Source organism: Ooceraea biroi, chromosome 1, assembly GCF_003672135.1.
Source record: "Ooceraea biroi isolate clonal line C1 chromosome 1, Obir_v5.4, whole genome shotgun sequence".
In the NCBI taxonomy this organism is placed as follows: Eukaryota; Metazoa; Arthropoda; class Insecta; order Hymenoptera; family Formicidae; genus Ooceraea; species Ooceraea biroi.
The window spans coordinates 16,005,964-16,032,632 of NC_039506.1; the positions used below are offsets into that span (position 1 = coordinate 16,005,964).

The 26,669-nt window shown below is 48.9% G+C and overlaps 2 protein-coding genes and 1 long non-coding RNA gene across 3 annotated transcripts in view; 2 read left to right on the top strand and 1 right to left on the bottom strand.

The window, feature by feature from the left end:
* LOC109610697 overlaps positions 1–4,393 on the top strand; it is a 68,076-nt gene extending 63,683 nt beyond the window's left edge. Inside the window, exon 3 of the long non-coding RNA XR_002192976.2 lies at positions 4,310–4,393. This is a non-coding gene — a long non-coding RNA (uncharacterized LOC109610697). The remainder of the gene's footprint in view (positions 1–4,309) is intronic.
* Positions 1,287–25,434, bottom strand: LOC105274902. The gene is made up of 6 exons (XM_011331379.3): positions 25,230–25,434; positions 13,269–13,363; positions 6,795–7,131; positions 6,204–6,360; positions 5,160–5,529; positions 1,287–4,802 (listed from the first exon to the last, which is right to left on the bottom strand). The coding sequence occupies exons 3-6, from the start codon at positions 7,129–7,131 to the stop codon at positions 2,661–2,663; spliced, it is 3,006 nt and encodes a 1,001-aa protein (XP_011329681.1). The 5' UTR covers positions 13,269–13,363; positions 25,230–25,434; the 3' UTR covers positions 1,287–2,660.
* On the top strand, positions 20,229–20,567 carry LOC113562030 (histone-lysine N-methyltransferase SETMAR-like; the record flags this gene model as incomplete). Its single annotated transcript, XM_026969990.1, has 1 exon — positions 20,229–20,567. A coding segment is annotated over one exon (339 nt), but the record flags the coding sequence as incomplete, so codon positions are not given.
* Positions 25,435–26,669: the final 1,235 nt, after the last annotated feature.

A 26,669-nucleotide genomic window follows, 5' to 3' on the forward strand; every position in this document is an offset into this window, starting at 1 on the left:
TAGTTTTTATTATAAAAACTTTTGCAAGCACTTAATAAAACGGTACATCAATCGTCAATGTCGTACAGCGTGTTCGCGTGCGAGGATATCTCAGAAAATATTTCCGAAGCGAAATCTCCTTCAGTGTTTTCTCTCCGGCAATTTTAGATAAATCAGGCTACTCAGGGAACGCGTATGTACATTATTTAATTTCAAGTCGCGATGATGGACACTTGAACACGTCACGCAGTCGGAAACTCGCGCGAGCGATCCCCTGGGAGCAAGCTCAACGCGCCGTTTCAATTTCGCTTTGATCCGATCGTTTGAACGGCGCGCGAAGATAATAGCGAGCGGCGTCTCAAGGATGGTGGTGATTCGCCAAGGGAAACCAAGGGAGGAATTCCTTCGTAAGGGCGATTACGTACAACCGCGAGGATCGTAGAACGACGCGCCGCGACGTCAATCACGTCAACGGGATTCTCCGCAGACTCGAAATTGCCAGCTCGCAGGAAGCTATGGTAGCCACTCTTGCGAATTCGGCAAGTACGCAATTATACGAGATACATCAGCGATACGGTAATTACAAATACACCTATCTACGCACCGTGTCGGTCGATACGACACGCGTCTCGGCCGAGCCTAGGTACTCCCGACGAAATACATTAAAAAGAGGCTTGGAGGAGAGTAGGAGAGAGAAGAGGGTTGGAGCGGAGGGGATTAGGCAAATGTTCCTCAAGAGAGAAAAAGACTAAAAGATAGATAAAGAGAAAGAAAAGGAGAAGGAGAGAGAGAAAGAGAGAAAATCCTAGCTATCGTTTGAAGCGTATAACCCAGCACCGTTTGTTTCGTTTACCTACTTAAGTAGACTACTATCGCAGTGATTGGTACCGCCAACGGGTGTTTTAGTTCGCGCGCTACGTGTGTGGTCCCCTGTGCGATCTCGCCCCCGGGAGACGGGGTGAGACCTATTGCGATCTATCGGTCGCGATCGCCATCCTGCGATTTCTCTCTTCCTTTTCCTGTTCGCGTGAATCCCCGTGGATTAGTCTGATCGACCCGTTAAAGCCCGCGAGCAGCTCTCTCTCTTTCTCTCTCGCTCGCTCGCAGCAAGCGAGAGCGCGTTACACTGAGAAAAATATCATGGCCTATCTAATCGGATAATCCAATTAAATAGTAACAAATTCGATTAAATTGTATGAAAGACAAAGAAAATGATCGGACATATCTGATGAAGGTAATCGGACATATCCATCATTTAATCGGAAAACAAGAGTAATAACAATCGGATACACTATTTAATCGGTTTATCCGATGGAAATTTTTCTCAGTGTATGTATCCCGATATTACATTCGTCTTGGTGTGCGATCTGTTTGCGATATCTTCCAATTTCTGCCGATATTTTGCGCGATTTATGGAACTATGCGAGCCGTAAAAGTGGCGCGACGAATAATCGAGGAGCTGCTACCGCGAAAATTACCGGAGCGGGCTTTAACGGCGTCGATTCAGTTCGCTTTCCGCATATTACGCGATGAATCTCGCGTAATGATACCCCGCCCCCGCCAGAATCTGCAAACCCACTCGTGCCAGGTCCGAGACTGGATAACTCGCACGATCCGCGTCTCGCGCTACGAGTGGCGTGTGAAGAGGGTGGCGACTGAATTCCCCAAATTTCACTTGGGATACCATATAATGATGGGGATCTTGATATCGGTGCGACGCGGAGGCGAGCTCCGAAATTAGGGCGAGTCTGAATTCGCGTGTGCGATTTAGCGGTCGAGCGTCCTCGAGCTGTCGAGCGCGAGAGGACGAAATCGGCAGTGAACGGCCATGGAGGGCCGTGGAGGGAGGAAGTAGGGCAGTGATATAACTGACGTAAGAAACGGACAGAAGAAACGGCGGACTCTGGCCGCTGAAAATATAACTGAATTTTACACCGACCGCCGCAGCATGTTATTTTGTCTGTCGCCGCGGCGCTCTTGGCAAGATATCGATCGATCGATCGTGTAAGGAGTCTCGTTCGAGGGCAAAACGAATGCGCGGAATCTACGAGCGGTGACTCACGAGCGTCATTCGTGGACGCCGAACATCGGTCCATAAGAAAAATGTGAGCGACAAGCTCGTACAAATCGTGTCGCGAGACAGAGAACGTTGCGAAATCGCGAACGTTGCGAACGAAGTGAGAGCTTTATTGATCCCTCAGCTTCTTCTGCTCCGTGGTCTCCTTTAACTCTCTGAGCAATGAAATTTTCATAGCTTGGACGCAAATAATATTTAGAATTACGATTATTCTCTATATAAAAAGTAGCGCTTCAGGATATAACAAAAGTAATACTTTAACTTCAATTCTTCGAACTGGTAAAGAACATAGATATTTATCTATCGAAGTAAAAAATATTCCCTCCACTTTAAACACTAAACATTTCTCTTAAACTGAAGTTGTAACTAATTTGGATCACAGATCCGGCAACATATTTATTCATTCATCGCTCAAGGAATTAAAAGTAAAAATTTCATAACATCAAACGATTAATTCCATCTCGGTATAAATGGTTATGGTATTGCCTACAGTTTGTCCCTAACAATCCCTACTTGGACCCTCGTCGAGATCGAGGAACATCGCCTCCGTACGTAGACAATTCGAGGTAAAGATCGAGAATATCGTCGTCTATTTCGTAACCGTTCAGATCTGCATCTCCGGCTCGGAATTGTTGTCGAACCAGTCCGAGGCCCGCTGGCTCTCCGTCACGCGTACGCTCAGCTCCCGTTCAGTGTAACGACTGGACCGCGTGATGGACGGACCCCGTCTGCGCTCGTCGAAGCTGGCAAGAACATCCAATCTGTCACCTCGTCGAATCGCTCTTGGTGTCGTCTCCACGGAGCTGGCCCCGTCCTCCGTGGTCGCCCACGGCGGCAGATCCATGATGCCGGCTGGCACTCCCCAGTGCTCGGTGAATTCCGAGCCCGATCTGGCCAAGCTGGGCTGGCTGAGCGATCTGACCAGGGAGTCCGCGCCCTCGTAGGAGCTCAAGCTGGTCAGGTCATCCCGATCCATCCTGGCAAAGTCGCGCACCGTTATCTCCGACATCGACCTCAGATCGGCTTCGCTGCCGGCCCCGGCACCTCCTCGTGAACGAATGGAACCTCCCAATCGGCGACGTCCAACCACGCTCTGTCCGCCGGTCATGGTCGTGGCGGACTGCGACGTCTGCAGGTGGTGGCTCTGGGTGCCCAGGGTGCGTGCCGAGCTACCGCCGTCGCTCTCATACTCGTACAGGGTCGGCAGGGAGGATCGCCTGGACCTTGTGTCCCACTCTGAGGACTTGGACCGCTTGTAGCGCGGTCCGTGGTTCTTGCCGTGGCTGGACGACGAGGTGGAACCGGTGTGCGCGGACGGCGGGCTCAGAATCCGGATGATCACGTCCCATTTGGCCGGCGGGAACAAGTTCACGTACCTCGCGTCTTTCCGTATCAGCTCGTAGTCCTCCTTGACCACAGCCTCGGTCAGCAACGTACGCAGGGTGCTCTCCGTCGTGATGATCTCGCGCCACTTGGCGCGCTCCTCGTCGGTCAGCTCGGTGGCGTAGCGCGGCTCCAGCACGCGTGCCAATCTGGTGTACCAGTCGGCGTCGGCGTCGTCGAGGGAGCGTCGCGAGGCGGGCAGCGGCCTGCATGGAATCTCGGCGCGAGTGGTGTAGGTCGGCTCAATGTTCACATCCGGTTCGTCGTCTCGGCTCGTCGGTTCGTTCGTGATGGTCAGGTTCGAAGAAGAGCTCACGTCCGAGAAGTTTTCCCACTCGGGTGGCGGCGGCGGTAGGCCCTCAGTCGGGTAGTTCCTGATAGTCACGTCCCATTTGAGATCCGGAGGCTGTTGCGCCCGCGCCCGGTATTCGGTCACCTGCCGGCTGTGCCGCTCGATGTCCTCGATCGTCTTCTTCTCGGTGACGGTGCGCAGGAACACGTCGTCCACCTCGTGGGTCGTGATCTCCGGGCGGCGTGGTGCGACCACCTGCGGCTCGACCAGCGGCTCTGTCATCTCCTCGCGCAGCAGACGGTGTTCCCGGTGCTGAACAGCGGTGTGGGTCGCAGTGGTGGCCGTAGTAGGCGCGATGGGTGGCGGGGGCGGCGGCGTGGGTGCCAAAATGCTCGCCACGCGATACTTGGCGTGGGACGCGTCCGTCACCTCGGTCAACGAGCGGGTCTCGGTCAGCTCAGTGTTTAGAGAAGTAAGGGAGCGCGGCCGGCGGATCTCATGATGCTGCAACGGTGGCGGCAGCTGATCAGTTGGCGACGTCGGCAGCTTCTCCTGTATTACAGTGGTCTCTCTTTCAGCTTGCTTGCGGAGGATCCTAGAATACACCGGAGGTGTCTGCTGCCGCGAGATGGTAGAAGTGGAGGACGCGCCGCCGGGAGGTCCATGAAGCTCGGGCACATATGAGAAGGTCGTCATGCGGTAGGGCATGCTCTCCATAGAGCGGCTGGTCTCCTCTCTCTCCAGGATGGTCGTCAAGTTACGCTCGAGGGCGATGCTCGCCACATCGGACTCGGAAGGCAGCGGGCTCGGTGGAGGTGGCGGTGCCCTCTTCACGCGCATCTGCACGTCGAATTTAGGCTCGATCGGCACAGCCACCGGATGTCGCGGCACCATGACCCTCGATGCGTTCACGGCCATCATCGACGAAGTATCCACCTCGGCGGCGACAGTCTCGGAGTACAGGGAGCTGGAAGTGCGTATCTCCTGGCGCTGGACTTCGTGGTGATCCACAAACGCCTTGTTGTCGTAGGACCCGGCAGAAGACACGGGCAGCGAGCGCTCCTCGTCCACCTGTGAAGGATGAAGCGTGCTTGATACTGTTCGGCTATGCAATCTTTCTCCACTTGGCATGTTTCCAACTGGAACGATGCTTGAGGAACGTCCGTTAATCTTTTCACATTAAAAGATAAATTAATATGCCTATATTTCCAAAAAAAAAACAAAGTCTGTTAATTACTTTGCAATAAAGCTGTTACACGCATGTGGATTTTCATGATTTCTAGACTACGAATTAAGATTCGCGACAAAAATACGCCCGGGCTTCTATACATAGCCCAGCGCTAATGGGATTAACGCGCGCGGCGTTCTCCTTTCATCTTCTCCCATCTGCGCAATCATCCGTCTTCTTAGACAATTATCGGGCCTCACCTCGGAGTGGCTCTCGCTCGGATAATCGCTCGGCAGTGTGTCCGAATGATCGATCACCAGGTTCGCCTCGCTGCCGGAAGTGGACACGGCGGTCGCGTGTAGAAGGGCGTGCGCGCGCGGTATCTTCAGGCCCTCGAACATGGTGATGTGGCTGAGGGAGGAGCCGGACAGTTTCGTTATTTCCGAGCCGGTGGCGCTCTCGAACGGGTGGCGATGTACCACGCGGACGTTCCGGCGCTTTAGGCACATGTAGGAGCAGCCGAGACCCAACAGCAGCAGCGACAGGAACAGGATCGCACAGATGATCATCAGGATCTGGAAGCCCTTGAGCGGCGGCTCGGTCACCGGCACGGGCGCCAACGTGGCCGATCTGCTGGCGGAAATCTCGGATCAGTTGAAGCGATACATGATTTTGCGGTCTCTCTCTTTCTTCTCTTCTCTCTCTCTCTCTCTCATGGAAGAGAGGTGAGAGACGAAGAGAGGACGGAAAGAGGATAAACGGCAAGTAGCAAGCGAGTCGGCGCGCGGCGGCTACTCGCGCCGCTTCGCCATCATCATCGCATTAGCGGTGCGGTGCATAGCATCTTGGAGCTCAGTATCTACAAATGTAACTGGACTGTGCGGGAAACAAAGGCATGTCGTCACGGCACGCACGTACTGAATATGGAGCGTTGCTTCTTTATTCGCGATTCGTATGACGCGATATTGCGCGGTCCTTGCCGGCAACCGTGGCGATGCTCGGCGTCCTTCCTTCGCGGATGTTTCGCAGCTTTAAATGCCGGAAACGCACGTATCTCTTGTTTCGTTCGTTTCCTTAACCGTTAATGACCTGCGTTGCGTATTAAATTTGATTGCATGTAATGACGGCGTAATGACCATTTCAGCATCATTCAGAACAATCTAGCGAGGGTAGTCGATGGCTCTCTTTGAGGAAAAGACTTCCGTTATTTCAACAATGTATGAAGAAGAGCTTAAATCAGTTGCTCATCCGCCGTGGCTGATAATATTATTCGCGGTAAAAATTTTACAGAAGACTCTTCTTACATGCTGGCGGGCAGCGGTGGTGGTGCCGACGCTACAGGTGGAGGATATCTGCAGACTATAGTGATGACCTCGTCCCCGTCCATTTCTAATCCGGGATGAAAGCGGACCACCACATTATTGGTGAACACGCGCAAGGGATCCTGCTTCGTTCCGCATCCTGAAATATAGATGACCCCGAGAAGGTAAGGGCTAAATCCAATTGAAATGAAAATACTTCCCACATGCAACTGTGAATAGTTGCGGCCATGTATAGTAATTGTATTTAAATTACATAAATTTGCCAAATATTATCAAAGTATTCAATTACGTAATTGAATATCCTCAACCAACGGACGTCACTTATTTCACCTAAATAAAATTACTTATTTTCTTAACACTGCTTCAAACGCGGCGAATTTACAATAACTGAACTACCATCACGCGTTTGCAACTTACTTTTTTATTTCACAAATGAAACACAACTTATTGAAACATTATTACATATTTACAACTCACTCTCCTATATCCTGACTTAAACAATAACTTAGTTCCGAGAATTTCACGGAAAATAGGCGACGTATGACCATGAAACATTTATTTTGAGAGACGTACCCTTCAGAGGTAGCTCCAGTTTGGCAGTAGTCGCGCCGCGTCCCTTAAATATGCAGGCGCTGTTGCGATCAAAGTCGGCATAAGCCACCCCATAGAATGGCTCCTCGAACTTGAGCTCGACCTCCATGCTACCCTGGCCGCAGTTCAGGTATGCCTTCGTGCGATTCAGGAATATGATCGGCGAGATATCGTCCAGCTTGGTGACCTTGCCGTCGAGGACCGTGCTCGGCGGCAGTCCCGGCTGATACTCGATGCTGTTGCCTTGCGACGCATAATTGCTCTGGGTCAGCGCAATCGGAATTGCCGCCCAGAGCAGGACCATCAGTTTCGGCAGCATCTGCGACATGACAAGAGCGATCTTTCAAAAAAACTGGTAGAACCGACGAAGAAAATGTCATAAAACGGATTGGACGACAGCGTCCCCAGGAAATAATAGGGGGATAGCGGGAGTGTAATTAATACGTCCGTTTAACAAAGGACCGCGTTACGTCTGCGGAAAAAGCAAGCACCAGATTAATGACTCACGCTTTTGTTCTTTTGCCGTGAAATATTTCTAGTTAGAGGACATTGAAGCGCATGGCGAGGTCGCAGAGATATATCGCGACGCGAGTGTGACATCGCGATGCATTTTCCGATAATAAACTATCTAGAAGCCATGCTCCGGTGATCTTTGTACCTTTGTACACTTTGGCCGAGGATTAACGATCACGGTTTTATAATACTTTTATAATCGTGGCGTTTATATGAATTATTATGGATCGAGAGAGATATCGTGATACGTGACACGCATTTTGCAGTCGCAATTATTCTAACTGGCACAGTAATGAACTTTAATAGCGAATGCGATACGTCGCATGTGCAATATGCGTAACATTATATAAAGATCGGAATCATTGTCCTCCCCAGGAATCATCCACGAGGTACGAGGAAGCGACCTGACTGTCCACATTCCCACGAGCGACTTCTCAAACGCCAGTCAGTTTTCCTTTGTACATTTCAGCTACGTCATTGTTTGTACGCATCTCTCGATTCACACGGGTCCACGTGTATATACGTAGCACGATCGCTCGTCATCACATTCTCTGTACACGGTGTATCAGAAATCCCGCACTTTCTCCGAGTCAGAAAAACTATTCGCAAAATAGGAAATAACATCGATTTATTACGAGCACTTGACGTTTAAAACGATTTATTGGGAGATATTCTTCGCTTAAATTATCATGTTTGTTATCAGCATTACGTATGTGTGACGCATGATAAGTGAAAGAGATATATGTGGCAGTAATATTTTTCTTTCGTTTCTGCAAAGGCAAAGAGAGTCCTTCACCATCTTTTCATTTTTTTTATATTGAAATGTAGCGGTAGCAAAAAATAACCGTCTTAAATCCCTCGCTGCTTTCGCGTATTTTTAATTCTCAAAATTTCCCTGCGTCTAAAACAATCGTGTATAAAGAATTGATAATTTATTGAGCAACAGTGGATTCAGCGTTCGTCGAGGGACATTTGAGGAAAAAAGGATCATTTTTGTCGCACTCTGTACACTCTATACAACGGCTCGCAATCGCGGCTCCTCTTGGATTAAGCGGCAATTCTCTCGTACTCAACTGGAGCAGAGAAAGCCGTTATCCGTTCCCGTGACGTTTCCTTCCGATATACATGTATGCGCGCGCACACACACACACACACACACACACACACACACATAAAGCGGATAAATGCGGTCTAATCCCCGATGTTCGGCGCATCGATGCGATCGCATCGAGATTCCGCTACCAGCCGATAAAGTTAAACGTCCCGCGACTTATGGGACGCGTAATTGCCGAGCGGTAATGCGCGCAATAACGCTTTGCGCAAGTCGCGCGCGCGCGCGAGAGAGAGAAGCGGAAGGCAGGAAGACAGAGAAGAATCCTGTCCCTTATGAATTATGAAAACGAAGATGACATATCGCGAGAGTAATGATATACGAAACGATTGTATCTGCGCAGACCGCGAGTCCCGCGAGCTGTTTACCGCGAGATACTGTTACGTCCGCCGCCAGTAATTGCACTAAGCAAACGCACAAATTATAGGCATTACTGCACGCGCATCAAAAATGCGCGCCGCGCCGGTCTCTTTCGTGCGCGCTCCTCATCCGCTTCATCGTCCTCATCGTCGTCGTCGTAAATACTAGACGAGGATAATTCATGCGCGTGAATCATTCGCTCGTCTTCGTCGTCACTGTCGTCGATTTGCGGAATTCCGCGCGACGCGCATTACCGTTCGTTTAAAACCAGCTCGCGCGCGCGCGTGCACGCCGCACATTGTTCGCCGTTCATTGCTCGCTGCTGCTTAGTAGCGCGTAAGAAGCCGCCCGTGGATGGTTCGCGAATCGTATCGTCTTGCGGGCGGTCAGCGCGTGCTCACATCAAGAATATTAACAAATAATTGTTAAGAATATCCGCTCTTCTCGCGGCGACAGTCCACTCGAGATGGATTTGCGATCCCTAACGGAAAGAGAGAATTTTAGCGATCTCATAAGCTTGAAGGAAGAGGATAATTTTGATATTTGTACGATTCGGAAATAAAAGAGATTATTGTGTAGCATTGACAAAGCAAAACGGTACGTGTTTATTTGAAATTATCCTACTATGAATATGCAAAAGAACGATTTGACTATATCGGAGTGGTTATCAGTCGCTAAAAATAGAATCGAATAGAGCAGTTTAGTGTCGGTGCTCCAACGCGCCGTAAAAGACTCCGCTCTGTGAGCCTAAATTGGGCGCGCGATGAGTGCATAATTCAAGAATGATCTACCGCAATGGCGGGTGGGACGGGCCATTTATTAGCGGCAAATATCGCGGCGGATAGAAATGGTTATATTAGTGGGTTAACTGCGCGTGATGCGCGCTATATATAAACCACATCAGGATTAGCCAAACGCTTCGAGATACTCGACGAGATTATAAATTATACGCAAGAATAACAGAGGATATACGGGCCATCTCGCGCAGATTTGTCACTTTTTCTATTAATGGCGCTTTATCTTCTAATAAAATGAAGATGACGTGTTGCACTAATAAGTGCGAGTCTTTCCAGGACATCGCGGACGGCGAGTCTTTGCGGGGCTAGTTTGTTAAGCCTCATTAATTAAACTTTATAGCTTCGCACAAGAAGAAAGAAAGAGAGAGAGAGAGAGGGCTTCGACGCGAGGCCTCAATCGCGAGAACGCGGAAAGTAACGCGCGTGAAATCGCAAGAGAATCTCATGGCAATTGTAGCGTTTCCTGCTTCCTGCGTTTCCTTTCTCCGTCGCGAATCCGCTGCTGCGCGCCGCGAATCGCGCGCGTCGGTTACTTAATTATTTAATTGATGCACGCGCAAAAGAAACAGTTAACGGAGGAAATACGATTTAATTGACGATGCACCGCGAGAGACGATACCATCCGCGCGTGCATCCGCGCGATATCCGTGTATCGTCTTACAGCCGCATTAACATATCGCGCTTGCGCGCACGTGCTTCCTCCTCCGCGCGATGCGAGTTAAATTGAAATAAAAATGCGCCCCTAACGCGGCACCGTAGGCCGCGTGCTAAATCATATTATCGTCCCTTCGGTAATATTACACTTCCCAGCCTCCCGTGGCCGCTGAGAAACGAGCCACTCGCGCGATACTTTAAGACGCCTATTACGAAAATAATTTTATGATCCTTAATTATTCTCGTTCCCCCTCCCCCCCCTCTCTCTCCATCGAACGTTTGTCTTTGACGGTATCGCGAAATTGAAAATAACAGCCCCATTACCGAGGTTTCGATAATGTCATTAATTCCGCTGCTGATGGTGGGAAACCCTGCGAGTGCAGGCGCGTAAGGATGAAAGCAGAAACGCGTGTTCTTTATCGTCGTACCTTTCGCAGTAAAAGGCGGAATGACAGATGCGGGATAAGAACGTCCGCGCGAGGGTATCGCCGTCTCCCAGGGTGTCTCCCGTGGGGCGACGGCTTTGCTCAATTTCGCTAATTCATCTTTCGCAACTTTACTCGCTTTTCTATCATTTACAGATACAAACTTGTCGATATCGGATTTCGAGGACGAGGAGGGCAAAATTATGCGATTTTTATTTCTCAATTTCTATACGATGTATATAAAGAAAATGTGAAATCATAATATCAAAGAAAAAAGGAACGTACATATCGCGAGAGAAATTTTTCGAGAGCAACAGATAGTTTTGCACAGCCGTTCATTATAATGTATTTCTCAAATGAAAAAACAGAAAAAGAAAATTATAGGTATGTATCATAAATATACATGAGGACACAGAAAATAAATAGGTATTATATTAGATTGTAACAAACGTCTGTAACATTTGTTTTAGTGAAATTCCGAGACAAAATTATTACATATATGTTTAAATATACATTTCAACTACATATGCGTCATTTTGTTCCTCCATTCGCCATCTTTGCGGTATAATTCTGTCCTCCCGAAATTCTCGTCTATTTCATTGAAAAAAAAATTAAATAACGAACTTTTACAACCTAATATATCTAAAAAGAGCTTATATAGGGAGGTATATACGATTAGAAATACAGCTGCGTGAAACAAGCGCCTTAACCTCGAGAGCCGCACGACTCGAGACCTTCCCGCGCGGATCGCCGAGGCTGCCCTAACGGTACAGTTCCCGCGATGGAACTTATTTTCGTAGAAAAGTTGAGTCATGCCCTTTCTGCAACAGCAACTTTGCTTACGTTCCAGCGCAACGCGTCTCGGATCTTTATTGCGATTCTATCGTGCCCGACCGTCACTCTTCCCCCTCACCGCGGGCCCCGCGTCTCACCGGGAGATGCCCGGAGATACCTATGGTGTGCGCGGCCATTATTCGCGCAGCGGCGGGACCATTAAAAAAGGATGCGATTGATATCCGGCCTTCCGCTGGCGCAATCTCGGCTTTCCCGGGCCGCGGCGGCTACCGTGTCCGGTAAAAAACCCCCGTAAAAAAAGGCTCCCCGGTGCAGCGTTATCCGTCGGCGTGCTTAACGCAAAACCGCCCCGATCCGGCACGATAACGACTCCATCAGCCTCGCTCTTACCGTAACCGCGCGCCGCGGTATGATGTTAATTACGCAACCCCAAAATGCAGAAACGAAATCTCGCGAAATCTCTCCAACTTAATTTAATCATCGCATCTATTCAGCGTTAAATCACTTTACTTCAAATATTTTATTTTTGTTAAGATTGAAGATTATTCTTTGCTGAGAACAGTTTTTAAGCATCAAAGACTCTCTTCGAGATTTTTCGAGGCTTACCTTTCGCGACGTGAAGCGCGCCCGCGTCGCTGAATGAGTTACGTCTCCGCGCGACTGAATCAATCTGATTCCATTAGCTCCCGAGGCAGAAGCCGGTAGGATTCGCCGGTGGATCGATCATTGTTGCGCGGCCGTCGCGTCGTCGTTACACGCGCGCGCCCGCGCGGAAACCAGCGTGGCGAACGCGCGAGAAATCGCGCGGGGAGCCGCGCGCCGTCCCCGCTCGCTCGTCTTCGAGGGCCTCGGTCACGCGTCCCACGATGACTGCAGCAAACCGTGATGCAGGACCGCGAACGAAGGAGAGTTCTCGGGCACGCTTCGATGCACTCGCGCCGGACCGGCCTGCACCGTTAGGCCGCACCGCGGTAATACGCGCTCGCGGTGGTGCACGCTAACAAAATACCCGGTTGTACTGACCGGCCGCGCGTCGTGTCGTTGTTCATCTCGGCCTGAAGCGTGCGGATTCCGCGCGAAACGCGCTTCCGAACCCGATGATCACGGCGATGACGAGCGTCCAACTGCAGCTTCCGCGGGAGACTTTCGCGGTTTTCTGTGTCGGTTGAATTAGTTTTGTTGTTACTTATTTCATTAATTTTCTTTGTTTATTTAATTATCTGGATATGTAATGATGGTAATGACGCGCGGTAAGTTACCGCAGATCGGATTAATCGCGACTAGTCTCTGCGATCTTCCGCGGCTGCCCGATATTACTCAACGGTGACCGGAAGTGCGCGATGAATGGCGGAAGCCGTTCCTGCGAGTCGGTAATGACTGGTGATGCGAATAAATTAGCTGACACGAGAACTCTCGCTGTCAAATATCGCGCAACGACCCTAAATTAAGCGTCAGCTGAAAGTCGCTGCTCGTTCCGCTTTTACCGGAGAACCTCGCTTTCGACGGAACTCACGTTTGAGACCGCGTACGTTATTGCCTCCTAGAAAGTAAAACTATCCCCACCGATCTTAATCGCTCCGATAGTTATTACCCAAGAAGTGCACGACTGATTTTCGAAAAATTCCTCCGAGTTACGTGCGATCATTTTATTACGTGCGGAGATTGCGCAATCGAAAATGCGAAACCGTGGAACAAGAGAGAAAAATTAACGACCGACCACTGAGGTGACTCGAGGAAGAGTCGCTTCTCAATGGGAGATCAAGAGAGCTCAAGAACAAGATCTCGAGAAACCTGCACGTACCTTCGCTTGGTTTAGCCGCTCACGCTGCTCTCGCTCTGATCCCGTTTCGGTCTTCGTCCTCTCCGTCCCTTAGGGTTGTCGCATGGCGCGCTGTCCTGAAATATCAAAGTGAGGGATCACTCACGGTGAAAGTTGTCTCAGCGGAGCGTGAAACGCGCGTGTCGGAGTCGCGCCGCGATCGATGATCGGCCGATGATCGACGCGATGAGTCGCGAACTCGCGAGACCACGTGGTACCAGCGCGAGTGCGAGTGCGGTCGTTCTCGTCGCGGAACCTCGCAGCGGAGTCTGCCCTTTGTTCCGCTGGCAATCTCCTCGCCAACTCGACTTCGGTATCGGTATTTCGCCGGTAATACAGCTTGAACTGTTACTTTATGGGTGAGCTAGCACGAGCCGCGGGGTCGGCAAACGTTAGCGGCGGCGTGGCCGCACTTTTGACGGGGATCGGGCCGAGATCGCACGGGATCGTCGAACCGGATCATTACGTTGCGTGCTTTAGTGGCTTCCTCACTCCGGAGTAATTAGAGAAGTAGCTTTTTCTTTCGGCGAGACGTGTTATTACCAGAAATACATAGTTAACACCTTATCATTATTGCATTTCTGCGGTATCTAACGCGGGCGCGCGAGCGCACACCGTGCATGCGTGCCGTGTGTACGTGTGCATGTTCTTTATGGCCCCGAGAGTTTCATTAGGCTGCACTCTGTAATTGCGCCCGAGAATGCACTCCGCGATAGCCAAACGTAAAAGGACGAGCACGAAGACCACGACGAAGACTCGACAGAGGCAGAGATGGAGCGCGAGATTAAAAAGGTACCGAAAGATTTATGGAGAGATGCCCGCAAGAACTCCAATCGGATCGAATTTTATTTCTCCTTCTTCTTCTTTTACTTCTGTGTCTTCTTTCCTCCGCTCTATTAGCGTTCAAAGATTTTTCCGTTGTTTTTTTCTTTTTAAACGCGTAATCCCGCGAGAGGAATTATATGCTTTCAAAGTCACGACTTTGCGGATTTAACGCGGCTCTGTGCAACGCCGAGGCTTGGCACACTTCTCTCCGAGGATACACACTTGATGTAATCGATTCCATGACACAGTACGACGATGCGCCACCCAACCTTGGCCGCTTCCTGTCACACAGAGAGACAGACAGGCAAACAGACAGAGAAAGAGAGAAACGGACGCGTACATACACGGTGTGCACGCGTACATACACATGCTTTCGTTAACACGACTGCGTGATCAATTTTCTTCGAGAACAGAAGCCGGAGCCACGCACATTGACATTCTTTTGGGCGCTGGCACGTGATTATCGTGCCGATTACGACTTGGCGTGACTGCACGGCCATACCAGTCGCTCAACATCGTGTAAGTCGCGTGTAAGCTGCACGTACGTGTTTCGTACACCGCGGAGGATGCAGGGAGGATCATCAGCGAGAGAGGCCCTCGATGATGGTCAGATCATGGCGAGATGTCCCACGCGATACAAGACCGCCAACGCCGGCCTCGCGTCGCGCCACCTACACGGAGGAATGTGAAGAGGACTTTGTACAAGACGCCCCGCGGCAATCGCGAATATCTTAAAAGATCCCGCATCTTGCAAACAACGGATATTATTTATGTATTATTTGAGTATCGAGGAGAAGGGTCTCGTTATTGAAAGAATTATTACACGCGACATTAAATTGTGCATAATAAATTATTGCGTTTATCGATGGAGAGACCTGCAGTTTGATGAATTATTGTACATAAATCGTTGTACATTTTACAGAATCCGCAGACGCGGAAGTTCCACCCGGGAAATAAATCTCAGCAACGCGACGGCGATAAAAATACGCGTGACGCGGAGCTCTCGCTTGATAAATATTCCCCGTGAATATTTTATCTGCTAGGACTACTTTCTCTATAAATGCATATATGTGTGTAGGTACGGAGGAACTTTCTCGGAGAACCGACGCACGAAGTCGGCGATAGAGTTTCGGAGCCACTGCGTTTCGGAACAGCGCGGAAAGAGTATACCGCACATTCACCAATGTCGCAAGGAGTGACTCTCGGAACTTTTTCAATGGTGAATCTGCAATTAAAGACACGCGAGCGCAGTAACTCGGTATTTATTACTATGCATTGTGATAAAAAGGGAGGGTGGCAAACTTATGAACAATCAACAATCGACAATCCTCACGCGAGCCGCGCGGGACACCGAGAAGACAATTTGCGGCGAGGTGCAATATTATAAATTACGCATGTGCATTAATCATCGCTCGCGCGTCACTTTGTCCCCTTGAGATAATTCCCAAGAGAGGTGCCGGCCGAACAATTAAAGATTTACGCATCATCGTGCGGCTCGCCGTGTCTGGATCTGGAAACGATGACAAAACTTTTCTCGGATGCTTGTAAACACGTCGACGACGTGATTACTCACGGATGTCGCCGCGCAGCGGGGTGACTTATACTTTTCCGCGGAACTGCGTTACATAAAAGTACCACCGCCGGCGAGAATTCCGCACGGAATGGTCACGAGAAGCGTGCGTGCCGCTCGCTCGCCTTCTCGCTCGTTCCATCGCCTCGTCGCGGTTACATTGTACCACTAAGAAATACGGAAGCGCTTAGAAATGAGAGGAGGGGGGGAGGATGACAGATTTATTATATTCCTGCTCGCGAGGATCGCTTCTGAGACGCGAGGATGGAAGGCCTATATATTACGGTGGACAAGATGGCAACTGTGCGAGACGATGATTTCGTGGAGACAAAACGGTGGAACGAGAGCTGGGAAATGAATCTGTCATTTCGCCTGGGTGTTGTCGCGATTTTTCTGTTTTTTTTTTTCTCTTTTTTTCTCTTCTTTTTTTGTTTTATGGAAACGCTGATGTATTTCAGGCGGAAACGTCGGGATTTAATGACGTCATCTGTCGATAACAGCAGGAAATACACGAAATTAAAATAACAGATGGTTGTCGCGGTGATTAGGTGGTCACTAACACTCGGTAAATGTCTGTTCGCATTTCGTAAGTCGCTCGGCAGTCCATAAATCTTACGCTCGCCACGTCGTGGCCGGTCCGTGCTCAAAACGTGGAGAATAGAATGAGAATAGATATAAAAATAGATAAATGAATGATACCAACGATATCTCTAGGCAAAACGCATTCTATTCGTACACAGACGCGCATGGAAATCGACTTTATGATTTTTTAACTTTTTCAGGAGGAAAATCGACTTTTTTTATTTTTATTGAATATTATTCTCATTTTTATGATCAAATAGCGAATTCGCGTTCCATTTAGAAAACAACGCAACAAAAAAAAACATAACGTTGATCCATTTCGCAAAAATTGCTTCTCTTTTTAATTACGAGCATTTATATGACTGATCGTGCGAGATGCTCGCGCTTCCTCCGCGTCGCGCTCGCAGGCAGGCAGAGGTATGACGTGAACGCCTAGTCACGCCGAATGTCTCGACGCGATCGAGCCTTTAAAGTCGTGCCAGTATCCGAAGGAGACAACGGCGATCTCGTTGCGCAAAAGCCGCGACTTTCACTGGCCACCGCGCGCGCGACTACGCGGGCGTGTGCCCTTGCTGCGCGCCGCCGCGCCGTGCGTGCGTGCGTGTCGCGTTGCGTATCGATGGACGTACATATGAGCAGGATAAGATATAAACCGGCGGATTAGGGGCTCGAAAGGGGAGAAAAAACGTGGATTACGTTGCGCGCGGATCCTGCTTGATTAGTCGCCATATAGCGCGCAACGCGAGAGCTTTCGGAGTTTGAATCCTTTTTTGTCCTTCTCTTTCTTGAATGATTATTCGGCTAGAATATCGGGGAGGGACGATCGCGACTCTTGAAACGAGAAATTATTATGCCGACGGTGGTTCTCCCCAGCTGAATCCTCTTTGCTCACGAAGGGATCAGCGCGCGCTCGTATACCGGACTTAACGCGACAGATTGACGATAAATTCTCGCTGCTGTTTAATCCCGCATTTTAAATACGAGAGGCTGGAAGACAAGACAGTTTTAAATTGGGAAACGTTCCAGCATACATCACGCGATCGCGAAATATCTCTCTGCAGATGCGTTATTGCCTCGGAACGATCAGAAATTTATATAAATTTTACTCAATTTTTGCAAGAAGCTCGATTCAAAATGACGCGAGTTGGGAATCGAGCGCTTCGATTAGCGAAGCAACCTATCTATCGTGTACACAAGTGGAATCGACAAAAATCATCAATGAAACATCGTCGTTGAGAAAATCCGTTACTTATTATAAAAAATTAATTTTTATTATTCATTATAAAAATATGAATTTCATTATTTCATTATATTTTTCTAATTTTATTATAAAAATAAATAAAAAGAGGACGATCGTAAAATTGTGAAATTGTCACATGACCGAGATATCGCCGTTGTCGATCCTTGTAGTCGCGCTCCGAGGATTATTGTGCAACGATCGAATGGATCAGCGGGGATCTTGTCTCGCGGCTTGTCGCGCGCGCAAGGCACCAAAGAAGCGGATACACGAACGGGATCAGGTAGGAGAAAAATCCGAAATATCAGAGTGCAGGGACAGCTGTGCGGACTACGTCGTCGCGCTACGGCCGCGGATTATAGCGCTTGGACATTTGCTATTGCGAAAGCGTGCTCCAGCTCGAAGTGAATGGCGCTGAGCTACGTCAGGAACGTGGTAGCATGGAAAGAAAACAGCGCGCACTTTTACGCGATCGCTGATCGCCGATCGCGCGCCGGGCGACGGAATTGCCGCGAGAAACCGAGCGGGTTTCCAACGGAAAATCTAACGTAACAGTCATTTTCGAGTGTCCAACATATTTCAGACGAAAGTGGAGCACAAAACCCGACGAATATTACCGGTTTACTGGAAACGTTCGCTGCGGAACACGTCTGATACTCTGATATAGCGACAAGCATTGATCGATCTTACAATTTTTCACTAATAATGAATTTTATTCGTTTATTTCTAAGGGATGTAATTGGAGGATGCAGTGATTAATGAATGGTGCAGAAATGATAAATGCCACGAGTGTCAAAATATTCATATCCCGGAAGCTAAATCCGTAAACTTAAAATTATTTTTATCCAAAAAAAAGGTAATCTTGTTCAAAACAAATTGAGATACTGTAATTGCACAATATATGACAACAACGAAAATAATATAATAAAAATATTGTTTATTCTTATTATTATTATTGCTCGTCTCATCATTGCTGCTTAGATTTATCGGCGCTCGGAATTATTATTTCAATTCTACAACACAGCGTACACAATAACGAGTACGCGGTCAATGCGAATCTATGGCGAAATCATGCGATCTCTATCGAACCGCGCACGACAGTCAAAGGAAACGTCAACCGAGAATAGCAAAATTACGAAACACCAGAGATTCATGTAAGATCGGCGCCGAAGGGAAAAATGTTTATTACTGCGAACGGGCGTGACGCTGGTGGCCATTTTCCGTGCAATTTCTTTAATTCATGTTAATGGTATGCCATTAAAATCTTTTACGGCGCTTACACGCAGAAAGTCGCTATTACGTGCGAATCGCAACGGTCGCACGCGCCTCCGTGCCTAATAATTCCATAGCAAATATGATACTTTACCCGCGAACATCTACATTATACGTCATGGGAATCCACCTATCGAGCTTCCAGATCTCCCAGCAGCGTGGTTGTACCCTTGTTGGGGTAAATTATCCGCGATTGAGTTTGTGTCCGCGATCGCCGGTCCGCTCTCAGAAACATCGAAATAAACCCTCCCTTCCAGCTCCCCTCCTGCCGTCGAATAATCGATGCACCTCACGCGTGTGTTTCCCCTCCGGAATAAGATTTATTCAAGTGCACGCGCGTACAAGTGAATCAGCGCGAAATACACCATTACTTAATCTCGATACGCGAAACGCGTGCAGCATACAAAAGATTTAAATATTTAAAGAATTCAAGACGATTCTCGATCGTGCCTCATTCCCGCATCAAGCATTCGAAGGTTCCACGTGGATTATTGCGGCGAATTTTTAAAGAGATAATCGCGATTTACAACGTCGATTGTTGACTTCGAAGTTAAAAAATTCGCGGACAGTGGAGAAGAATTTTCTAATGATTGTCGGTTCGGTGAAGCTCATCGAGCGATTGTAACGTGAATCAACGGTAATCCCGACTTCCTCAATTTCCCCCGCCCGTTTATTATTATGGAATTATTAGCCGTATAAAAAGAGAGAGCAAGAAAGAAACCGTCCAGTTAAGCAGAGTTTCTTAATCGTGATTACTAGCTCAGCTTGTGCAATACATTTTGTGAGGAAATAGAAATATGCATAAACATCGCGTTCGTTAATAGATGCAACGGCTCTTTGCCGTCGCGTGTTATTAATAAATCCGTGAAATGTCGCAAACCATCACGACCTTACGCAAGATCTTACACATCTGCATTAATGAATCGCTGACTCAATAAATCTGCATTCATTAGATCGGCAATGATGAATGATGATGATGAATGCGAAAACGATCTTTCGCTCGTTTATGATATAAAAGATCATAAATGATGATGATGATACGAAGACGATCTTTCACTCATTTATGATATTATATAAGATTATAAATCGTATATTAAAAATAAAATTAAATAAAAATTGATATATATATATTGGGTCATTAAGTATGAAACTTTACAAATGTAAAAGCGCCATCTTTAACATTTGTTATCTCAAATTTGGCGCCAGACGTCAGTATCAGGTTAGGTTAGTGTGATAGATGTATGTTCGCTCTTCAAATGTCATATTTGTTTGTTCAAATATCTTCATTGGTTTTATTGGTGGATTCTTTTTTATAGAACTATGGAAAAGTCCAAAATTCGTGTGATTTATGAATATGAGTTCCGCCGTGGAACCACAGTGTCGGAGACAGCTCGTAATATCAACGCTGTATTTGGTGAAGGTTCAACTACTAAAGCAACGGGGCAATTGGTTCAAAAAATTCAGAGATGGAGATTTCAGCCTCGCTAATGAGCCACGTGGAAGACCAAAGACGAAGGTGGATAATGATCACTTGAGAGCCGTAGTAGAGTCCGATCCATCTCGAAGTACACGTGAATTGGCATCGATATTCAATGTTTCCATACCCACCATATTGGTTCATTTAGCTGCAATCGGTAAGATAAAGAAGTTGGACAAATGGGTCCCGCACGAATTGACCGATGCGCAGCAGGCGCAACGTCTAGAGGCTTCCCTTTCTTTGCTTTCCCGTCACAAAAATGAATCTTTTTTTAATCGAATTGTGACCTGCGATGAAAAGTGGATACTCTACGACAATCGTAAACGCTCACATCAGTGGTTGAACGCTGATGAACCACCGAGACATCACGCGAAACCGAACATTACACAGAAGAAGCTTATGGTGACTGTTTGGTGGTCCGGGTCAGGTGTTATCTACTACAACTTTATGAAACCTGGTACATCGATAACGGCTGAAGTATATTGCAAGCAACTGGACGAAATGATGCAACAACTCGCTATTAAACAACCGAAATTGGTCAATCGGTCAATGCCAATCTTGTTGCATGATAATGCTCGACCGCACACTGCACGACTGACCGTGGCAAAGCTACGGGAGTTGGAATTGGAAACTCTCCGTCATCCACCATATTCACCAGATCTATCACCTACCGACTATCACTTCTTCCGGAATTTGGACAACTTGTTGGTGGGAAAATTGTTCAATTCTCAACAGGCAGTCGAAACAGCCTTCCGCGACTTCATCGATTCCCGTACTCCTGGCTTCTATAGTAGAGGCATAGACCAACTACCACTAAAATGGCAGAAGTGTGTAGATAACATGGGCGCATACTTCGATTGAAAATAAATCATGTCCATGTGCCAAAAAATGCAAAAGTTTATGTTCTATTTGTAAAGTTTCATACTTAATGACCCAATATATGTATCAAATCATGTAAAATACTTATATAAAGAAAGAGAGAGACTTGTAAATATTTCGATCCTAAAATCGTCGATTACAACGAGAAAAATGTATTCCATTTCCTCAATATTACCGTCCCAAAAATATTCATCATTTGGCGAAATCGAACATGGCATCGCTCGGTTATTTATCCGATTTTCCAGCGCGATTTTCCGCGGCGAAGAACCGGCGTACATCCGCGCCTATATGCGAGACGCGTAAGCGGCAGTGAATAAAGCGACCGTGCCCCGGGTATACCAGTGACGTCATCCTCGCCGGATCCAAGATGGCGATCGCGTGTTCGCCAGGGCGAAATCGACAGCGGGCAGCGGCTGCGGCAGCACAGGACCGGTTTTCGAGGAGGCGGTACCACCGCTGCCACGTCGGTGTACCACGCCGGCATCGGCATCGGCTTGGCCGCCGCGCGCAATTTCGTCGTTTTGCGGCCCGAAAAGCCGAAGCTGCGAAACCGCACGTCGGCTCCCTGCCTACGCGGCTGCCGCATGCTCGCCCCCCTGCAATTTATACGGGGCTTCTGGCCACGTCCCTATAGAACAATGCGCACCAACCCGAAACGTATCGGCGGTAATCGATGATTAAAGGGCATCAACTTCCGAACTATTAAATTCCAAACAGCCTGCAAGAGTCAAGAGGAGACACCTTTCTGAGCGTTTTAAGAACTGCAAAATGATTTTTAGATTGACGCGACTCAAGTTGAAATTTTGTGAAACGGTGAATCTTACAATTGAACAAAAACTGCGATTTCATTTTGCAATTCCGAAGATTGCGCGAGCCAATGTCTTGGAATTTTTCCTCTGAATGAGCTCGATACAGACCGATCCGAGATACTCGTGCATAAAAAAGGGCATCCCATGTAAAAGAAATCGAAAGTAGGATCTCGTTCGGCTGGAACGGTGCATGGCGATTGTAAAACAGCGAAAAACGCAGCCGTTGCATTAGCCCTTTTTCCCCTCCCCTATGGTCTCTCGCTCGAAGAGAAGGCAACGCGATTGTACGCTTGGGGCGCCTTTACCACCGATAAAAATGACCGTCACGTGTTAACTTACGCATTCGCGATTTCGCGTCACTGACGTAAATTCCTCTCATCCCCGTAAATCGGCCGGTAAATCGAGCGAGACAGCATGCGTGTACGGATCCGATCGCGCGACGGGGAAACCGGAATTTCGTATAGAGCGAGTATAGAGTCGACCAGGGGTTTCCGGCGCCGGATCGGATCGCTCTCGATTACTCGTTCACGTCGCCGTAGCGAAATCTTCTCGTGCGACTAATTCGAAAATGGATACGCGCCCGTGAGAATATCCTTAGATGCGTATTAGCGGACTCCGGTCGCGATGGCACGCGCTCGTCTCGTAGCGCTCTTCTTTTAATTAATTACTGAAATTAAATATATATATATATTTTTTTCTTATTTTTATTCTTACTGTCTTACTGTTCTCTACTATATATTTTCTACTGATATCTCGGCGGCAAGAATCCTCAGAACGCGAGAATTTACTCGTAGATCTGCCACTTTGCGCACAAAGAGCGCAAGATAACGATAGCAATTCGTCGATACGGTCATTGTGCGATTCGCGCAAGTTCGAAGTAACGCCATAGCCGAAGGAAGATACCGCAGGAAAAGCGGCGAAGCGGCCACTTCGCGCGGCTCATAGAAGTTATTGTAAAACCGTTGAAAACTTTCATCGCGGCATTCAGACACCGCGTCGAGACTCTAGGACGATGATTACGGGGTCTTTTCACCCGAGTGATGCGATGCGTCGCTTTGAGACTTTCGAATGTGTCGATCTTCGCGTCCTTTTGCCTGAGCCGTCGATTCCGCTTGGATCGGCGCGGCTTTTGTCAGCGACATCGATGCTCGATTCATCCGTCAGCCGAGTGTATCGTGCGTACGCAAGCCGCGAGGCAAGCCGCTTCGCAAACGGCGCGTCGACTCGCGGCATGTGAAAGCGCAAATGTTTGATTATCGATCCGCCGATCGGTTCCTTGACCGGACAGGGCGCTAATTAAACGGAAGGCGGGGCGGGATAGAGGGGCCGGAAATCGATGAATATAACGAGGATTCTTCGAAAAGATTCTCGCCGCGATCGCGTTTGATCGAGCGCATGCGCGCCGCCAGTTGCATTATAACATCGGGCCGATGTATTTGCTAATTTTCGGGCAAACTATATATTGATGCCGCGATATCGATTATTAGCTTGTTAATCCTAGAAGCAGGATTACTGCTCATGCGTGACGCCCGTCAATCACTCGTTTACGCGCGATTTACGTGTATTCTGGTCTCTTCATCCGCGCGCTTGCGTTCTGGAAGCAAAATCTGGGCAAAATGTAGTCACGAATTTGAGTATCTCTGATATGGGAATTATGCGAATATTTTATAGAGAATTCCTATTTTCTTATAAGATAGAGAAATTGTTTTGACAAATGATCAACAATTATTATTCGTGAGCTTGAGATTGTAGCGGATCATCGACGTTTGTTTGTCTCGCGTGAGCCGAGCGGGATTCAGATTTCCGTTCATCTTAAGGGATTCGGAAAAATGCCAAAGTACTATAAATTGCTTGACATTAAGTACACGCTTGATACAAATTTCGCTTTGGCAAAACTATCTGCATCGTGATCACTCAGCGTTCATTATATCGCGTGTCTAAAATTGAGGCCTCACGGGATATCCCAACTCTACGCGCCGCCTAGATCTCTCGAAACCTTGACCAAAGGAATTGATATCTCGCACGAGCCCGTTACAACAGTAACTCGCGAAAGGTCGATACACTTGCCAGTATGCGATACCCCCCGCGAGAGTAAAGGAGAAAGGTGCATCAGACGTGCATACGATGTTCTTCCATCCCCATGAAACTGAACATCCAAATTTACGTACGCGAACTTTTCCTATCACGATTTTGCATTTTAAATTTTACGCACGCTAACGCGGAGCACGTTAAAACGGTACAGACATCGTAGAATGCATCTACTTCTTTGACGAGAGGAGCGGAAATTGCGTTTCGCTGTCTCTCCCTCTCATCCTGTTTACTCGCGGCGTCTCTTTCCTCTGACGTGACGTTACTTTCTCGCGACGGATCACCAAAATTGGTGCAACGTCGTCGACTCTCGTCGTCCCGTCGCTTTGCTTTCGTACGTTTACAACGTCGTCGGGAGGCGCGAAGGTCAACGAGTTTTCTACGAGCAAGCGAGCGCAAGGGAACGCCTATGGCGCGCGGCGCAGCAACGCGCGCGCGCGCACGCGAGCGCACGAGCGAGTACTCGCGCTCGCGCTCGCGCGCTTACTCACGCTCTCGAAATTGCTACCGGGCTGCCCTGCGGCCTGGCCTCTTCCCCGTACGGAGTTAACGAGCGCGTCTTCTCTCCCGGGAGAGAGACGCCGAGACAGTCGACGACCTCGTCGAATTCGCCTCTCGGCGAGCTCGCGAACCACGCACCGTGTCGGAGACTCTCGCTCGCGCGACCTCGATTCGGTGCTGTCAGCGTTGAGATCACCGCCGGGGCCCCACGGAGCTCGCGCGTGAAAAGCGAAACGCCACTGAAAACTCTCCAAGAAATTCGCGAGCGAGTTGAATTCACCGAAACGGTCGCTCAAAGTTCCCCTCGTTCTCTCTCCTTCTTTCTTTCGCTTTTTCCCTGATGAAGAATCTTTATCGTATCCTTACGCGCACGCGCGCGCGCGCGCGCGGGAGTGATCTTGGTTCCTCCTGTCCTCCACTCTTCCGGCGGCTCTTCCGAACTGCGCGCGCAAAGTTCACCGGTCACAGCTGGAGGAAACCCGCGTGATCGTCACGTTCCACGGTCGATTTACGTAACTATAGCGAGAGAAGGAAAAAAAAACAACGGTGCTTCCTGGTCGTTCTCTCGGCGCGGAAACTCGTCTCTTCGTGACGTTTCCGTTTACGGAGCGCGGGTCTTCGTCCAGTCCGCGTCCGGTGACACGAGCGTCTCATCCGGTCGAGCGAGCAGGACCGATAGTAGCACGCGGATGTGTTCTCCTACCTCGTGCGTGTCGCCGTGTTGCGTGCCTGCGTGCGTGCTTGCGTGCGGGGCCTGCGGGGGCCCACTTCCGACGGGGACCCGCTCTCGGGGGGGCTGCCAATGCGTACGCTCCTGCCGGGACCTCCGCGCGCAGGCAGGCAGGTAAATATCGTCTAGCGCGATCGCGCGGCCACGACTGAGCTCCGTTCTCCTGCGAGAGCGTTTCACCTGCGACGACGATGCCCCCCTCAACGACCTCGAGGAGCGAACTGAACCCGCCGCGCCGTCGCCGCGCCGCAGCAACCGCCGCCGCCGCCGCTGCCGCCGTAGCCGCCGCTTGCCTTTTCCCTCCCACTCGCGCGCGCGATCGCGTCGCGGTCTTTACGCGCGTCTTACCTGCGACTATGTTCCACACCTATTCGGCCACCCACCTACTTGCGCGCCCCTCGTGCCCTCGTCCGCAGAGATTCGCCCCCGCCTGACAAATCGTGGGGGATTATGGGGGAACATCTTTTTTTCAAGGGTAACGAGACACCCACGGGAAGACGGACAGGTGTGATGATGGGAGCACGAGGCATCGTAAGGAGGCGGCTTTTCTTTCGGAATTCTCTGGTGAATCTAATTCTTCTCGTAATTTTTTGTTGTTGTTTAGGGGATAAATTTAATAAATTAAAATGATTGTTCTAGGCTTATATATTTCCCTGCGCTAATTTTCAAGAAGTGCTCCTTACTAAGCGATTCTTCATGATTCACGATAGGTCGAAGTATGTACCCAGTGAAATAACGCTTGAAATATATCTTTTATATTACATTTGATGTATAAGAATTTTTATTATTTCATCTTGCAGAGACAAGCGGAAAAATGTATTCACCATGATTCGATAAGACTGATCAATCATTGATCGAGGTAAATGGATCAGCTGTTGAACGACACACTTTTACCTAGACTATTTGAATTCTAGCATAGTGAAACGCTTTTTCTGAGATGTACATCGCGCGACAGAACGCGACGGGCATTTAACTGATGCTTTTAACACTACCGACGACTTCCCGTTAACTTCAGCGAGAGGTGGACGTCCGCGAGCTCATCTCTCAGCTTTCAGCGAGGAACTAGAGAACCGCTATCCGTATTTTCGTCGGACGATTATCTCGCGGCGGCGTGGCGCGTTTCCTCCCCGTTCTAATCGCCGTCGCCGCCGTCGCCGTCCCTGAAGGACGCGAAAATTCTTTCACGCGAGCGCGCACGGTGTCGGCCGGTCTCGCGATTTCGCACCTCCCGTCCCGACACGTGCCTGAACCCAAGAGACACTTGGCTAGGATAATTGCCTGCCTGGCGGGAGAAACCGCCTGATGATGGCGTTTCCTTTGACGTCACAAGGCAAACCAGCGTCCATTTAAGAAAAGGCGAGAGGTGCGCACTATCCCTAGGTCTACCACGTTGCTCTGAAAAACAATAGTGAA

What these genes read in the sequence shown, in the direction of transcription:
- LOC105274902 (XM_011331379.3), bottom strand. Translation starts at nt 7,131, where the DNA reads ATGCTGCCGAAACTGATGGTCCTGCTCTGGGCGGCAATTCCGATTGCG. An exon ending in ACTGGAGCTACCTCTGAAGG is followed by an intron (nt 6,361 to 6,794) that starts GTACGTCTCTCA and finishes TCTATATTTCAG; the next exon opens with GATGCGGAACGAAGCAGGAT. An exon ending in CCACCGCTGCCCGCCAGCAT is followed by an intron (nt 5,530 to 6,203) that starts GTAAGAAGAGTC and finishes TTCCGCCAGCAG; the next exon opens with ATCGGCCACGTTGGCGCCCG.